The sequence below is a fragment of the Sus scrofa genome, chromosome 9, assembly GCF_000003025.6.
Source record: "Sus scrofa isolate TJ Tabasco breed Duroc chromosome 9, Sscrofa11.1, whole genome shotgun sequence".
NCBI lineage: Eukaryota > Metazoa > Chordata > Mammalia > Artiodactyla > Suidae > Sus > Sus scrofa.
In genome coordinates, this window is record NC_010451.4 from 124,833,479 (window position 1) to 124,850,866 (window position 17,388).

The 17,388-nt window shown below is 42.6% G+C and overlaps 2 protein-coding genes across 4 annotated transcripts in view; one reads left to right on the forward strand and one right to left on the reverse strand.

Annotated features, from left to right (window-relative positions):
* On the reverse strand, nt 5,584-14,428 carry ARPC5 (actin related protein 2/3 complex subunit 5). The gene is given in 4 exon segments (NM_001134357.1): nt 5,584-5,646; nt 8,717-8,893; nt 11,851-11,923; nt 14,286-14,428. Coding segments are annotated over 4 exon segments (456 nt in total).
* Nucleotides 14,880-17,388, forward strand: part of RGL1 (ral guanine nucleotide dissociation stimulator like 1) — a 294,657-nt gene continuing 292,148 nt past the window's right edge. The window contains exon 1 of one of the 3 annotated variants that reach the window (XM_003357576.5): nt 14,880-15,294. The gene's annotated coding sequence lies outside the window, so the exon portion shown is untranslated. The remainder of the gene's footprint in view (nt 15,295-17,388) is intronic. The other 2 variants (XM_005667818.3, XM_021063811.1) reach the window with 2 other exon arrangements.

Genomic DNA, 17,388 nt, shown 5'->3' on the forward strand with positions numbered 1-17,388 from the left:
CCACCAAGCCACAATGGGAACTCCCTTCAATTTGTTTTTTAATTGAGCTTACCTTCCCATTTCCAATCACTCCGGTGCTCTTTTGTACTTTTTGTCTCTAGGGTGAAGCTACTCATAAAGTTAAAGGGAAAGCAATGTATTTAAAAATTGGTCTTAGATTTGGGGTGATTTGCTTAATTGTTGGCCAAAGCAATCTATGAACATAAAAATCAGCATTTTTGCAGTTTAGAAATAAACAATTCAAACACTTTGAGTCATTTGGAGAATTGTGGGAGGTCATTACTTACCTGTCTGAGAACCACATATTTAATTAGTAGAAATGATTCTTGAGTGCCTTAGCATGAGGGTCAGATAAACTGATTGGAAAAATGAGGCAGGGGAGTAGAGAGAGGAAAGAAGGGAAGAGAGGCATCAGATGGTGGCACTGGAGAAAAAGGAAATAGAGATGAAAAGAATTGGGGAAAGGAAGGCTACAAGGCAAATGAAAACAGGAGGAGGACAAGGTAGAGGCAGACACCATTATCCAAGCCATCCAAACCCAAGCGGAGGCTGGCTGAACGTGACGGCGCCAGGCAGGACGAGCAGTCAAATGACTGTTGTTGGGTTGGTGCCTGGGGAATAGCAGGTTGGTTCCTTACCCACGCAGTCTGTGATTTTGACCCTAAGTTTCACAAGCCTAGAGTTAGCTCAGGAATTTCCCTTCCCAGGATTTCCTCTACAAAACCACACACCTTCACCTGGATTTGAAACAGGAGGGTGAGGACACTCCAAGTGTGTGGACAGAGATAAGCTTCCAATGTGGGGTACCTCCAAAGATGAGACCCAGGCAACGATACTGAAGGTGGCCAAAGTGATTCTGAGGATCATTTAAACAATAATTTTCCGTTTATGACCCATTGTCTGTTTAACGTGGCTAAGGAAATGAGCGTGCAGGCTCTGGTTCTTCGCTAAAAAGTATTATGACAAAACAGAGTTAAAAGACATCATCTGTGAAAACATGGAGGAGTTCCGTCGTGGCTCAGTGGTTAACAAATCCGACTAGGAACCATGAGGTTGCGGGTTCGATCCCTGGCCCCGCTCAGTGGGTTAAGGATCTGGCGTTGCCGTGAGCAGTGGTGTAGGTCGCAGACATGGCTTGGATCCTGAGTTGCTGTGGCTCTGGTGTAGGCCAGTGGCTGCAGCTCCTATTGGACCCCTAGCCTGGGAACTTCCATGTGCCGCAGACGTGGCCCTAAAAAGACAAAAAGACAAATAAATAAATAAATAAATAAAAACATGGAAAACAGGAACCTAGTAAAAGTGCTGGGTAAACAGCAAGACACAAGAGAAACTGAATGCTTGGAGAAGCCCCTCCACCCTTCAGTCACTTTTGCTTCTCTAGCAGAGTTCTGTACGTTATGGGACGGGACCTCTACCTCACAGCTCCTCACAGCTTTAGGAATCACAAGAAGGAGTAACACTCACGATGAAAACATAGCGATGCCATGTTTTGTGTGTTGCTGAGGATGCCTCTAGCTGCTGTAACACTTCTCCAAATCTTTCTTCTGACTTCTATGCCTGTCAACTTTGGCCTCTTCGAAGGGCTCCTTATTTTTCGAGTGGATTTCACCCCCACACAACAAGCTCTGAGATTTCTAGAGAAAGCCCAGTCCTCATCTGTCCTGGAAACATTTGTACTCCCAAGCACCAGGCTTGAGAAAGAACTGTGGCCTAACCTTGGGGTCAGGAAGATGTGGGTTGGAATTCATTTCCTGCAAACTTTTGTGTCATAGATATTCTTCTAAGCTTTAGTTCTGAAGATGAAATATGATGGGACTGACACATAGTCAGTACTCCATAAAGAGTGGTTTTTGTGTTTTAGTCCAACCTCTCCCACTCAGGATCTGGCTTTGGAAATTAAAAGCCATGTTACTACCACATGCTGGGGGTGCTATGCCTTTGGGTTCCTGCTATTTGCATTTTATCTATTTGTGTTATATTTCATTCATTTCATAAACTTGGGTAACTCTGGGCAGTATTCCTGATGTCGTTTCAATGTTTCAGACTACTTTTTTTATTTTATTTTTATTTTTGGCTGTGCCATGGCATGGGGAATTTCTTGGGCCAGGGACTGAACCTGAGCCACTGCAGTGACCAATGACGGATCCTGTAACCTCCAGGTCATCAGGGAATGCCCAGACTACTTTTGAATGAACACTCTAAGCATAATCAACACTTTAAGAAATGATCAAAAAATTTAAAGGATAAAATTATTCATACCTGATTTTTATAAGTGAAGCCCTAACTTAAGATGTTTTCCCTCTTGGGAGTTCCTGTCGTGGCGCAGCAGAAACGAATCTGACTAGGAACCATGAGGTTTTGGGTTCGATCTCTGGCCTCGCTCAGCGGGTTAAGGATCTGATGTTGCCGTGAGCTGTGGTGTAGGTTGCAGCCGCAGCTTGGAGCTGGTGTTGCTGTGGCTTGTGGCGTAGGCCAGCAGCTGTAGCTCCGATTGGACCCCTAGTCTGGGAACCTCCATATGCCGCAAGTAGGGCCCTAAAAAACAAAAATAAACAAAAATGCTTTCCTTCTTACAAAATTTAAATCTTCCATTCTTTTACTACTATAAAAGGGGTGAGAATAAGTGACCATCAATGTCTATTTCAGCTAAAAGAAACAATTTCAGAAAAATCTCGTGACTTTCTTTAGTGTCTCAGAGATACTTTATTAAAACCTAATCCTCTAAATAAGTAACTTTCACTGTTGTAGAACTTTACATTAAAAACACTAAAACTGGAGTTCCTGCTGTGGCACGGCAGGTTAAGGATCTGGCATTGTCTGCAGTGGCTCTGGTTGCTGCTGAGGTGAGGGTGAGATCCCTGGCCCAGCACAGTGGGTTAAGGATCCAGCGTTGTCAGACAATTAAACCTACTACAGCTTTCTCTTTCTTGTCCACGCCGGCTGGACCTGTCCCTTCCGCCCACGTGGGTCTGGCCTGGTTCAGACTGATCTGTCTCACTTCGGTCCACCCTGATCTGGCTGTTCCCCCAGCAGTGAAGGGCTGCACCAAGAGTCAAACACTACATTGCAGGACACTGGCTTCAGAGTGCTTCAGTCTTACTTTGCAATTATGCTGAAAGCAGCCTGCGAGCAAGAGCCAGACCCTGCTCTCCCACGATGTCCTCTGTGATCCTGGGGAACACAGCACATGCTGAAAAACATTCAGTTAATTTGTCCCATCTACAGACTGATTTCCCCGGTGAATTAATGCATTCCTGTCATCACAGTTACTATCAACGAAGAGCGTCACCGACACAGTGCTGTGACCTAATGATCAACCAAGGGTACGTGGCATTTTTTCCCTTTAAAAGTGGCACAAACAAAACAGATAAACACAGCGAAAAACAAACACTAAAACCACCTTGGTTCAAGAAGGCAATGGGGACCCAAAGTGCCCCTTGGCATTTATATTCCTACCCCACCCGTGCCGTTCACCCTGACAATCTGTCATTCTTCCCACCACAGTGGTGCTGTGTCACAGTCAGGCTCACCCAGGCTGACAGTGAGCAGAGATGCATCCGTCGAGCCAGTTGTTTCTGGACTGCATCCATTCTGACTCAGTCCCTATGCTGTTCTAACCGTTGCGACTATTTACTACCTCCAGAGTAAAGCTGATGGGCAAATTTCAAATTACCTACTCTCGTGACTATAAAATACAGGGCTCCAGAATCTCCCCCAACACTGTGGTCATGAAAGTGACGTTAAGGAGGATTTTATGGAAAAGTATCGCAATGTCCCTCTTGGCTTTCCCTTTAAAGCTGTATAGTTGCTATGCCTACTTGACCACCTCTGATCCATACAGCTTGGCTTCTTTTAACGCACAGCCTCGGAACTGCCTCTACATTTCTAAAGCTTTAAAGCAGGAATCCAGTTAGGCGCGGCGGGAAAGCAAGCAGAGGCTGCCTTGAGTAGGTACGGAGAGCAGATCTGAGGCGTGAGACAGTCCAGAGGCTGGACTAAGCGACTATAGCTGCTAGGCTGACCAACGCGTTCTGGTCTGGGTCTCTGGGCCGTGAGAGCACAGGTGTTCCGCGGGCATCCCAAGGGCCATGCAGTCACTCCGGAGGCTTCATTTTGCATACTTATTAACGACTCTCCCCTCTTCTCAAGACCTCCTACTTGAATAAAGTAGTTTTGTAAACCTATCAAAATCAGTTCTTGTCAGAGTGTAATAACCTGGTGGTAAAACAGGAAATCTTTCCTCTTAATTAACCATGCATTCATAAGTAGTAAAGAGTTAGAAAAATAAATTATTCAACACGGACGTTTTATTGTCTGAACTTTGTCATTGTTACAAAACAGAACAAAAAAGCAGGTATCAAAAACAGCAAAGAGTTTACAGAATTTCTGCACCAGTTTTCACACAACTCAAGTGATTATGACACTGGTGTCTAATGTAAATACTAAATACAGTCTGACTTCCCTCTTGGTCATAAGCATTCAGGTGGCTTGTTTTAGAGCTACTGAATAATAACTTCTCATAAGCACCGGTCATTTTTTTGAGAATGGATTTGGTTTGTCCAACAAAGTAAACACTTTTTTTCATGTGTGGCGTTTTTTTTTTTAAAAAACACTGAGCTAAAATACAGAATGTGCATCTGTTTGGATCCGAACCAAACCTTTTGTGATCCCAATTACCCTGAAGAACACTGAAGACATTTATAGGACATATTAAATACTATTATATACCTCGGAACGTTGAAGGCAGCCGCTATAATTCTAAAGAATTGGCTGCCCAGGTTTGAACTACTTCATAGTTTCTACAACCTTTCTGAATTGGAGTTTCCCCGAATAGGGCCATACTATTAGAACAAAAAGTATTATGCTCATGTCAAACAGGCTCTGGCATTTTACAGACACATTTGCGGAGAGCAAGATTCCTTGCTCTATACCCTGGGTGACCACAAAGAAATCAAGAGGCCACGATTATTCGATGCTGAGAGGAAGAAGTGTCCTTAAACTCACATAATCTGGAGGCAAGCAGAAACAAGAGCTGGAACTTGGTCGGGTTCAGCTGCCACTTGTTCCAGAAACACATTTTGTTTAAATAAGGGAAGTATGGTCCAGTTTTGCAATGCTATTAGCTGCCAGTTTCTCAAACATTTTTTAATAAAGATCATTTCCTGGCTAGCAATGAGTTAGGAAACCAGTCTCAAATGTTGATCAAATTTCTCATTATTAGTCAAAACCAAAACCAAAAAACCCCCTCTCGCAAAACAAACAAAAATCAAAAAAACCTGCATCAGCCAATAGGGGTTAAAAATTGCACAATTAAACTTGAATGTAAATGATGCTATATACAGACTGGTATACACATCACTGAAATCATTCTGAGAGCATGAAACACTCCTATTGAAACATTTGATCCCAATTTTCTTGAAAGGAAAACTGATATGTAATCTTCTTCTTTACAGATATGAAAAGTAAGCAAGAAGGCAAAGCTGAGAGAAACTGATGCTGCCAAAGGGCAGCAGTGGCATTTGGTTGTTTTGGTCTTTGTACCAGCAACTCCCACCCCATGGGAGAGATCCAGTTCCCGCTGGACTACACGGTTTTCCTTGCAGTCAAGACTCGAACAATGGACCCCACTCCTCCAGCAGCAAGTGCCTAAACACAAACCAAAATGTCAGCATTGGCAGACTCATAAAAGCTCAATTCTCATACCAAGTACAACGTTTTTCTTGAAGTGGCAATTGATTTTGCCTTCACTAAGTTTTACAAGTATTTCTTGAGCACCTATTATGCACCAGGCACAATTCTTGGCACTGGGGATACAGTTAAAAAAACCCCCAAAAACAAAAAACACCGTCAGAGTCCCTGCCCTCAGGCATTTCCATTCTAGTGAGACCTTAGTTTACATTTTAATGTGCTGTTTTCCAACAGCATATTCAGCAGCAGCAGCAGGATGTTCTTGCTTAAAACAGGTGATCGAGTATAAACTTAGGACATTCATTCTCTTTCCTACTCTCAGCAGCATCAGGAAAAAATTCAAATTGGGATCAACCATCCTAAGTTTTACTTATTTATTTATTTTTTTGCTTTTTAGGGCTGCATGGCGGCACATGGAGGTTCCCAGGCTAGGGGTCAAATCAGAGCTACAGCTGCCAGCCTGCGCCACAGCCACAGCCACACCAATCTGAGCTGCGTTTGTGACCTACCCCACAGCTCATGGCAACGCTGGATCTTTAACCCACTCACTGAACGAGGCCAGGGATCGAACCCACATCCATGTGGATCCTTCAGGTTTGTTAAGCCAGGAAGCGAACCCCCCTAAGTTCCACTTGGATTAGTTAGAGTTTGTCAGATTTTTTTTCAAGCTAAGAAAATACTCTTTAATAGCTAAGAACTTAAGAACTTTGACTTCACCTTGAAAAACTGGAAGTCATGACTAAGTATTAGGGATGTCAAAGCCTGGTTTACTTGAGGCCGAAGACACTGAAGACCTCTGAGAACTGGGTACTACGCTAGATGCTGGGAATACAAAAGCGAACAAATACAGCATCCCAGTCTCCTGGGAAGAGAGACACATAAACAGATCATTTAAATATACTATAATGTATGCAATGACAGAGCTATGCTCTGGGTGCTATAAAAGCAGAGGAGGAGCACATAGCTGACTTGAGGGCATAGAGAAAGAAGAATGGTGAGGTAACGGCTTCCCGGAGAAATCAACACATTAAATCGACAAGTGGGTGACAGACTGACAGAAAAGGGCAAGGAGGACTTAGGCAGAGAGAAAACCCCTAGCAATGGTACAGAAGCGTGAAACATTGTGGTGTGTTCAGGGAAAACACATCATTATGCTCACCGCTGGAGCATAAGGGGAAGAACCACATGGAAGATGAGGCTGGACTTGGGACGTGGACTTGATTCTGCAGGTGACGGACAAGGGTAGATTTGGATGTTAGAGCATTTTCCTGACCGGGTGGTGAACAGATTTGAGGGAGGCAGAACTGGTAGCCTAGAGACCAGTTTAGGAAACTATAGCAACGAACTTTGAGAGATGCTGCGAACAGTTGCATTAGAGGTGGTTCTGACTGGGTGATTTGAGCTGTGTGTCGGCGACAAGACTGGCAAAAACTGGTGACTGTCAGGAATAAATGAAGACTTAACACATGCCTGTTTCCTCATCTACAAGAGGGAAAGAGTGAGCATTCCTTCCCGGTAGTGTAATGAGGGCTAAATGAGTTCATGTTTATAAAATGCTTCGAATATAGTAAGTGATCCAGTCAACGTTTGCTATGCTCCTGAAACTATACTCAGACTTGGCCCATGGGTTTCAAAGCTGGCTCTTCCTCTGTAAATTGAGGATGGTAAAGATATTCACATATTCACAGGGTAAGGATCAAATGAAACACGCTAAAAGCACAGTGGCTGGCAAACAAAAAGTATTCCATGAATGGGATGACTATATACATCATGCTCCAGATTGGTACACTGTCGAGTGAAAGAGAACCATTCGCAATTAGGTTGGGACAACAGGCATAAACTGAAGTTGTCTCGAGAAAACTGGGGGGTATGGTTATCCTATCCATAAATGTTAGCTCTTTTCTGGGGGGCAGGAACAAAGTGACCTGACCCAGGGTGAACGGCAAGTTTCGCCACCTATTCCTGTCTTACATCTGTGGCTTTTCACTCAGATAGAGAGGCTATGGCTTCTGAAAAACTGAGTTGGAACCGTAGGGCATCAACACCTTACCTGTGGTTGCTTATATTTGAATGTTATACTGTTTATATCTATACCAATATAATTTAAGAGTTGGGCATTAAAGATTACCTTACCAACTTGTTGTCTAAAGCTAAAAATTCCCCTTAGCTATTTTTTTTTTTTTTGGATGGATCGTGTACCATCATCTGCTTACACTGCAAAATAAAATACATGAAAACAGAAAAAAAATTAAAGAATGCTTGACCCCAACCCTGATTTCATTTTTAAAAACGCTGATAAAATATGTAATATAAAATTTGCCTCTTTAGCCATCTTTAAATGTAAAATTCAGCCACATTAATTACATTCAAAATACTGTACAGCCATCACTGCTATCTACTTAGAACAACTTTTCATGTCTTCAAACAGAAACTCGGTACCCATTAAGCAATACCTCTCTATTCCCCCTTCTCCCCAGCTCCGGGTACCCTCCAATCTACTTTCGGTCTCTATGAATTTGCTTATTCTAGATATTTCATATAAGTAGAATCACACAGTACTTATCCTTTTGTGTCTCGTTTATTTCACTCTGCTGATTTTCAAGGTTCATTCATGCTACACTATGCACCAGAATGTCCTTTTTCAGGTTGAATAATATTCCATCATGTGTATGTATCACATTTTGTTTAACTGTTCATCTGTCCATGGGCGCTTTGGTCATTGTTAAGGAATTCTTGATTTTATTGCTTATTTTCTTCTCAATGTTTTGATGTAGTTCAAAGTTCAAGGTTTATCATTTAAGTAAAAGGTTGCGTTTAATAAACAATTATCACTGTTAACAAATCAACATCTCAAGGCCAGTAAGCATGAATCTCAATTTTCATTTTCATGGAATTTCTTCACAATAACAAAGAAGTATAACCCAAAAGTTAAAATAGTTATTTAGGTGAGGGAGGTTGTCAATCTTATTCTCTATTCCAAAGGAAACAGTCATTCAGAAGTCATACAGATCTACAACTCATAACTTACCTTTTCGTGCCACTGTAGTAACATGGCACTGCTATTGTCAGAGGGGCTCTCAAAGCCTTTATAAATATACTTCATTAGCAGATCCACGCCATTCTTGTCCAGGGACTGAACTGCTTTTTCAATATCGTTAGCTTTAAAAGAGATGAGCACCTTCAAGACAATGCTGCCTGCTCGATCCTGAGGGGAATAAATACCAGATCATTTAGACATGCGTGGGGGTAGTTTCAGAAAGGTCACATTGAGAATGTGACGTCTGAGCAAAGACATGAAGGACAAGAAAGGGGAAACCTTGGGTGTCTCTGAGGAAAGTATTTCAAGCACAGGAAGGAGGAACTGCTGTTAATGTGTGGTCAGTATATTCAAGGGTCAAGGAATAGCAAAAAGACCCAAGGTGGCTGCAGCGGAGGAAGAAGGGTAGACAGGACGTCAGAGCCGAGGTGGGAAGAGGACATAAGCCCTGCGGGCCCTTGGGAGGGCTCTGGCTTCCAGTCAGAGAAATGAGATGTTGGAAGATTCTCAAAAGAACAGTGATATAATCTTACATTGTAGCAAGACCATGTTGGCTGCCTTGTAGAGCGTAAGCCTGGGGCCGTGGGGGTTGGGGAGGGCAGGGAGAGCTTCAGATAAGGCAGAAGCAGAAGCAGGGAACCAGTTTGGAAGTTATTGCAAAAGACAGGCTGGTTTTGGCTAGCATGGTAGCAGCAGAGGTGGTCAGAAGTGGACAGATTATTATTATCATTTTTAATGGTATTTTATTTTATTAAAGCTTTTTTTTTCTTTTTTCTTTTTAGGGCCACACTCGCGGCATATGGAGGTTCCTGGGCCAGGGATCAAATCTGAGCTGCAACTGTGACCTACACCACAGCTGCTGCAACACCGGATGCTTAACCCACTGCACGGGGCTGGGGAGCTGAACCTGTGCTGCCACAGAGACAATGCAGGACCATTAACCCACTGCACCACAGCAGGAACTCCTATTTAAGTAAAAAAAAATTTTTTTTTTCTCTGACAGATTCTTGATATATTTGAAGGTAGAGGTGAAAGAAAAGAATTTGCTTACAGATAGACAGATGTGATAATTTACCAACGTATTAAATCAACACACTTTATTTCTTGATCTTTTTCTTTTTTTGCTCTTTAGGGCAGCACCCGAGCCACATGGAGGTTCCCAGGCTGGGGGTCGAATCGGAGCTATAGCTGCCAGCCTACACCACAGCTCACGGCAATGCCGGGTCCTTAACCCACTGAGCGAGGCCAGGGATTGAACCCACAACCTCATGGTTCCTAGTCAGATTGATTTCTGCTGTGCCACAATGGGAACTCCTATTTCTTGATCTTAAAAATAAAAACAAAAAAGGAAACTAAATTGCAATTCTATCTTGAACCATCCTTCAGAAATAAGTTATTAATAAGCAAAAATTTAAGTTTTTAAGAAAACATTTTAAGTTTTGGATTATGACCTTTTTTCTTTGATAAAAGGCAGTTCCAACAGCAAAGTCATTTTTTCACCCATCAAGCCCAGCACAGGGAACCTTAACTTCCCCTTTTTCACAATGTTTCTCCTATTCCACACAAAGTGCTATCTTCAATACTCCCACTGGTCAGGATTTTGCAGTATGTCTCTACCACCTGTTGTTATCGTCAGCTTAAAGACCATGTAATTACTCTATTTAGAAAAACATCCCTGCACCCAGAGCTATGACCTCCCACCCACAAGCTATGATTAAAAAAAAACACCCATATGAAAACAGAAGGTGGTAAAACTAAAATTTCAATGACTTTACATACTTTAAAAAACCCCAATTTTCCCCCGTATAAAAGATTATGTTGTCTAGATAATTATTACGCATTAACCTAAGTTATTACTTACGACTATTCAACTAAGGGGATTCTTGGGGCTTCTAGAATGTATGAATAGCTACCGACAGTGGTGTCAATGCTCTGGGCTTCATTTTATTTTATTTTATTTTATTTATTTATTTATTTTTGTCTTTTTGCCATTTCTTGGGCCGCTCCCACGGCATATGGAGGTTCCCAGGCTAGGGGTCTAATCGGAGCTGAAGCTGCTGGCCTACACCAGGGCCACAGCAATGCTGGATCCGAGCTGCGTCTGCAACCCACACCACAGCTCACGGCAACGCCGGATCGTCAACCCACTGAGCAAGGGCAGGGATTGAACCTGCAACCTCATGGTTCCTAGTCGGATTCGTTAACCACTGCGCCACGACGGGAACTCCCTGGGCTTCATTTTAAACAATAAATAAGTAAATAGGGTCTTAAGAATTACTGAAAGACTGCTACAGGGAATGTTTATACAGCTTTTCTGAAGGGCAATTTGGCAATATCATATATACCAAAGCTTTAAAAAATGTGCAGTCTAAAATCCAGTAATTCACATCTAGAAATTTATTCAAAAAAAAGTTAAGAATTTACGCAAACTGTTGATTTCAGTACTGTTTACAAGAGAAAGGTCAATAATCTAAACATATGACAAAAGGAGATGAGTTATATATAAACTACACTATTATCTATACTCAGCCATTAAAAAGGATATTGTAGAAATAAACTTATTGCCAAGGAAAGAGGTTCATGCACATTGCTGTATGGCTGAAAAAGCAGGTTATAAAATTCCATTTTCATAAAAAAAACATGCATAGGAAAACTCTTTAAGCATAGAGCAACACCAAAAAGTAATAATTATCTATGGGTAGTGGGATTATATATGATTACCTTTTTATTCCTCCCATTTCTGAGTATTCTATAATATTTAATAGAATTAAATTCTAATCATTCTGTTACAATTGCAGATCTTTTAAAAAAATCATTAAAAAGCAAGTAGAATCTATTGTTTTGAGAAAGTTTTACTTACTCTTCAAACCTTCGCTCAAATTCACCCTGTGGCCTCCTCTAAAAACAAAGATCTCCTGGTTGGTCATTTAAACTTAGTGTGTACACCATGCAGCATTATCACAACTCAATGTTAGGCTGTTTTTCTATATATTAATTTTCTACCAATCCAACTACATTGTAAGCTCTTCTCTGTCAGAGAGAGTAGTTAAAATATTTGTTGATTGTGTGATACTTTAGAGGGTTTTGGTAAGAATGCTAAGATAACAGCAGAGAAGACAACTCACCTTCACCGCCTGACTCTTGGTATTGATAGGGGGGTTTTTCAGAGCTGCCTGTAGGGCAGCTGTCATGTTTCCTGTGAAGGAGGTTAAGGGATATAGCAGCAAAGGGCAGCCCTCAGGAAAGCACTATGACTCCCAGGAACCAATGGTTCTTCAGATTTGACATTATGCATCAAAAGAAAAGTACTAAAGTCGCTATGCTTAATACTGGAAAATTCAGCATGTTGGTTGCAAGGATGTCAATCAAAGATAAAATACTGAGGAAGAAAAAGGGAGAACAACACATTTTTTAAAATCAAACAAAAACTGTTTCATCCTTGGCGCTAATTATTAATTGAACACCTGGATAATCTTCCATTTGCCAGGAAGACACATGTGCAAACCATTATGTAGTGATCATTTTTAAAATTCTAAAATATATACCAGAATTATTTGGCCCCCAAATGAAACATCCTATCCTCAGCCAAAATATGTCCTTTTATGTGACTCTAACTGGAAAAATAAAGACCAAACTTTAACTAGAATTATATTCTATATAATGAAATGCTAACAGAACGTGCTGGCAGATCACTCTAGCAATCTGAATGATATACATTAGCAATCTCCCAATACTGATGACAAGAGGCATCATAAGAAGATATAGCAATTCAATGACCCTTAGGTGTCAGCTTAATTTTTCTCTTTTGGATGTTTGCTCTCACAGTTCATAAAGGTCATTCAAACTACCTTAGGCCACACCTATTACATTTAGTCTCACTTGAAAGCACCAGTGAGTTAGCAAGTATGAGAAACAGAAGGCCAATCAGACTGTCAGAATGTACAGTTATTTCCCTAAAAGGAAAACCACAGAGTTCTCTTGTTCCTCCATCTGTGGTGCCTGATAGGGCTTGTCTCTTCTTGTAACAAGAGTAGAAGAGACAGTAAGACAGCATCTTTACATTTTAAGATGAACTGATTTAAAAAGCAGATCCACTCTGTGGATACAGCAGTACCATTTAAGAGTCATCATCGTTATCTAAAATGTTAGTCTCATGAAACATCATTTTTTCATCACAAAGAATGTTTTTAGACAGACATCATTTATATTCTGAAGGAAAAGGTCTGACCAAAAAAACTATGGTTGTTGGTAGACTGTTATTTTCAAGGCTTAATGGACTTCTAGAGAAGCACGCCTTCTGCAGACTGGTTCACTTATAAGACCCCAAACACTGAAGTATTTAAATAATGCAAAACAGCAACAGCTGATTGTGAAAGTCAGAGAAATCAAAGAAACATCTGTATGTTGACAAATGTTTAATGCTGTACTTTAGGTGCCTCTAAGACCAGCTGTGGTTGTGACCAAATATTTTCGCTCATATATTTCCACGTTGAATTTAATAGGACACTGAGGCGGAAAGAGTCTAAAAAGCCTTCCTTACCTTATGAATACACCCAAGGATAATGAGAAATGAGTGGGTCAGTAATTGAGAATCTTTGAAACTACAGCTTTGGTTATTGTAACATTTACATTTTCCTAAAAAAGATCTGATGCCAATACTCCCTCAAAGTCATGAATATTCAAATATGCAAAACCAAAACCCAGGAACTGACAGACACATTTTAACTAAAAGGGAAACGATTCCAGGATTACAAAATGCTTCTGTTTTGCGCAAATGATTCATTTTCTTCTATTTTATTCATTGGGGTTTATTTTAAATATTTCCAGGGATTCTCCACATGCATTCCCCGTCTTCTTTCTACTGTCCTTTGCTTAACAGGTAAAAAGCTCCCAGATTCTTTCTGGGGAGCTGCGGTGGTTTTGCACTCACTCCCTTTTCCCCAGGTAAAAAATTCTGTGCAATCTATATTTTGCCAAATCCCTGTCTCCTAAAAAAGAGCCCCCGGACTGGAAGGACGGAGGGGGCCTCAACCCTGCAAACCGCCCCATCTCTGCTGGCAGGAAAGAATCTATCCTAATGCTGCCAAAACAAAACCACTACCACGATGAAAACAAAATCACTGAAGAAAGACGCCTGTTCTCTCAATCAGACTCGGGAGCTAATGAGACCCGGGTAAATACCGTTCTGGGAGGACAACTTAAGCGCCGCGCAGCAGTCCGACTGACCAGCTGCACCGCCGCGAGGGCGCGGCCGGCCCCGCGGAATTCCCGGAGGCGAGAACTCCTGGCGCAACCTGAGGAATCCGGGGAGTGGACGGCGCGCCGGAAGGGCAGGTTCCCGAGGGCTGGACCCTGGGGTCTCGGGGCGAGTCGGTAGGAATGGGAGAGTCCCCTGCCCTCTGAGAACCCGTGACCCCCAAAGAGACCGGGTGGAGCCGTGGGCACTGGGAGCAGCTCCGCGCCCGGCTCCCGGCCGGGGCCCGCCCCCCTCACCCCCTGCCCGCAGCGGGTCCCGGAAGAAGGGCCAGGTGGGGTGGGGGGGCGGCGAACAGAAGGATATTGCCGCAGGCAGGAGTCCACCTCGCCCTCGTCGGGCCCGGCCTGCCCGTCGCCCCCGTCTTCCTCGTCCACGAACTTGTTCTCGTCGTACTCATCCACGTCTACCTTCCGGAACCGGGCCGACGACACCGTGTTCTTCGACATCCTCGATCCGGACCGGCGGCCAAGGCCTCCCCTCGGTGCTGCCTCTACCTTAGCAAGCCCAACCCGGCTGGCACCCGCAGACTGCCGCCTTCACTTCCCTCTTCCGCTCAGAGGCGTCGGCCGGCAGCCCCGGCCCGGGTGGTTCTGGGCCTGCGCGCTGGCGGCGCCTCTTCCTTCTCAGGAACGCGCTCTCCTCCAACCCTCCTCCACCACCCCCACGGCCCCCTCCCAGCCCGGGAGCGCAGGAGGGAGGGAGCGCGCTGGACGCAGTGCGCAGGTGCGGACTCGCTGCAGGAAAGGGGCGGGGCTGGGTGAAGGAGGCGGGGGCGGGAGGGGGCGGGGCAGGGGAGGGCAGAAAGCGGCGCCGCGGGCAGAGGTAAGAGGCGATTGGGCGTCCACGTGCGTCACGTGATCCCTGGGGGGTTTCCATAGAAACGCTTCTCTGCGGTCCAGCCTAGGGGGTCTTAGGTTGGCGGCGATGGGCTCGGAGGGCGGGTGGCCTTGGCTTGTGCTGCCACTGCCGCCGCCAACGACCTGCCATCGGTGTCCTGCGTAAGGTCCGGCTGGCACGGACTTGCCTGTGAGGTGGGATGGACTGGTTGCCGGACCAAGTCCCCTGCAGTTGACAGGAGTATGAGGCGGAGTGATGCACGCCCAGTCGCCCAGCATCGTTCTAGTTGTCAGAGACGTCGCTTCAGACCGTACGCCGACTGTGGCTTCGTTCCAGAGCCGGGAGCCTCTTTTTCGCGATTGGAACTACGCTGTGCGGCCAGCGGGGAGTCCCCAAGGACAGAGTCGAAAGGTCATATCTTATCTGTCAGTGCTGTGTAACAGCATCTCGACTGCACCTGCAGAATCCGAACTAGGTATCATAACCTTTGGGAAGGAGGGGGAGGTGTCTGGGCAGGGGCTGGGGTCTCGTGACAAGACTGGGATAAACCTGTGGAATTTGGGGTAGGGTCAGTCATTGACATCTTAAAATAACTGGTTGTTTGGAGCAAGAATGTTAGAAAAGAGTAGGGGCGAGTTACACTCTTTTGACGCCGAGGGAAAACAAAATGTGTAAGGATTAGTGGAAACCAAGCCTTTAAAATTTATCTTTGCCGTTTAAGATTTATATGATCCCGCTAGGCCAGCTTTTTATTATATTTGACATCCCCATTTCTGAGAGCAAAGCTCTTATTGAGCAGGTAAAAGCACTAAAACTGAGGGAATGGTTGTTGGGCTATGTGTATAGCACTGAAGTAGAAGTATTTGCAGAATAAAATTATTTTGGACATTTGTCAGGTCTAGTTTAATTCCACCTCTAGCAGAGGGCTGGCTGTTGCCCTGTTAAACCTCAATAGTTCGTTTCCTGTGCTGTAATTGAAAAGAGTACTGGGCTTAGAATCAGAGAACCCTGGCTTGAGTCCTGACTCTTCCTTGCACTCATAATCTATTGATTGATGCATACCACTTAAAATTCTGAATCTCAGGTTCCTCATTGCTAAAGTGGGGCTAGTAATGTGTACTTAATAAGATTGTTCTGATGATTAGATGCAAGAATTTTTTTGAACCTCTAAAATTCTGCATAAATATAAGATGCATGTTAGCTGTACCATGGATTTGGTCAATCGTCTTATAAATTACTTAAAAATAATTGTTTTATGTTGCCCCTGAGAGAGATGGAAAGATTCTAGAAGGCAGAGACTGTCATATTTCTTTTGTATCTTCCTTTACACCTGACATAAATCTAAGCATGCAGAAAGTACTCAATATATTCAGGTACTCAGTTATTCATTGATGAATGAAGAAAATGTGAAAGGCTGTACAGTTTGAGGGTTACACTGAGAATAATGAATCAGAAAGAAGGGAAAGAGATCTCAAAGTCAAACCTTTGTTGGATATCTATGCATACATATGTGTGTATATATCTGTATCTATATCAATATGTATATATATGTAGGCATAGATAGAGAGCTAGCTACTCAGGAATGGAGTATATCCTTTTTTCTCATGAGGAAGAAGCAATATGGCATTTTTCTTTTCCCAATTAAAATATTCTTCTATAAAATTATCATTTAAGTGAAAGAAGTGACATTTATTTAAATTAACTCTCAAGTTATGAACAAACACACTATTAAAAACTCACCTGAGGGATGTCTTAAGACAGCAAAGGAAAATTTTCTACTTATCGGTAATATTTATTTTAAAAAGTCTTACATCAAGGTATCAGATCATTACTATGGCAAATGGCATTATATAACTTAGAATAAAGATTTGTTTTAATAATTTTTTCCTCAATTTCAATCTTCTGCTAACTTGAGTAAGAGCTAAACAGTGTACTTGTTTAAATGCTAAAGATGATTATGCTTTTTGTTCTTCTAAATCAAGATTTTCTTTGTAGAGGTAATTGAACATTAGAAGCACATTTGAGAGCAAATGGAAACAAGGATTAAAGAGCTAATATATCCCTTCTCTTACATTTCTACTCTTTTGTATTAGGGCTTATTCAGGAAATCTCTTTATTCTCTCTCTCTCTCTCTTTTTTTAGAAGAAAGAAAGAACACTAGAGTAGAAATCGACTTAGGGAAAATCTAATTGTTCAAAGTATAATTGCTTTGATTGTTCAGAATTTTACTCTATATGTTGAATATGTTAAATATAATTAATTCTCAGCCACATTAGGCATATTGCATTTAAGATACAATCATGTTAAAAACATCCTTTTCCAATGCAGTATTTTTTTTTAATCTCAAAATGATAAGTATCTAGTGCATGATAGGTAGTCACACCTTTCTGTCCAATGAATTGATAATCTGACAAGTTAATTTTGGAATCATATTTAGAGATTGAGGGTTTTTTAATGGCTGCATTAATTATCTCTCTACCTTCATTAGCTAATAGTTAAATATGAAGCTTTAGGGAAATGTGTGTGTGTATGTGTGTGTATGTGTAGAAACCAGTCCTTCATAATCTTT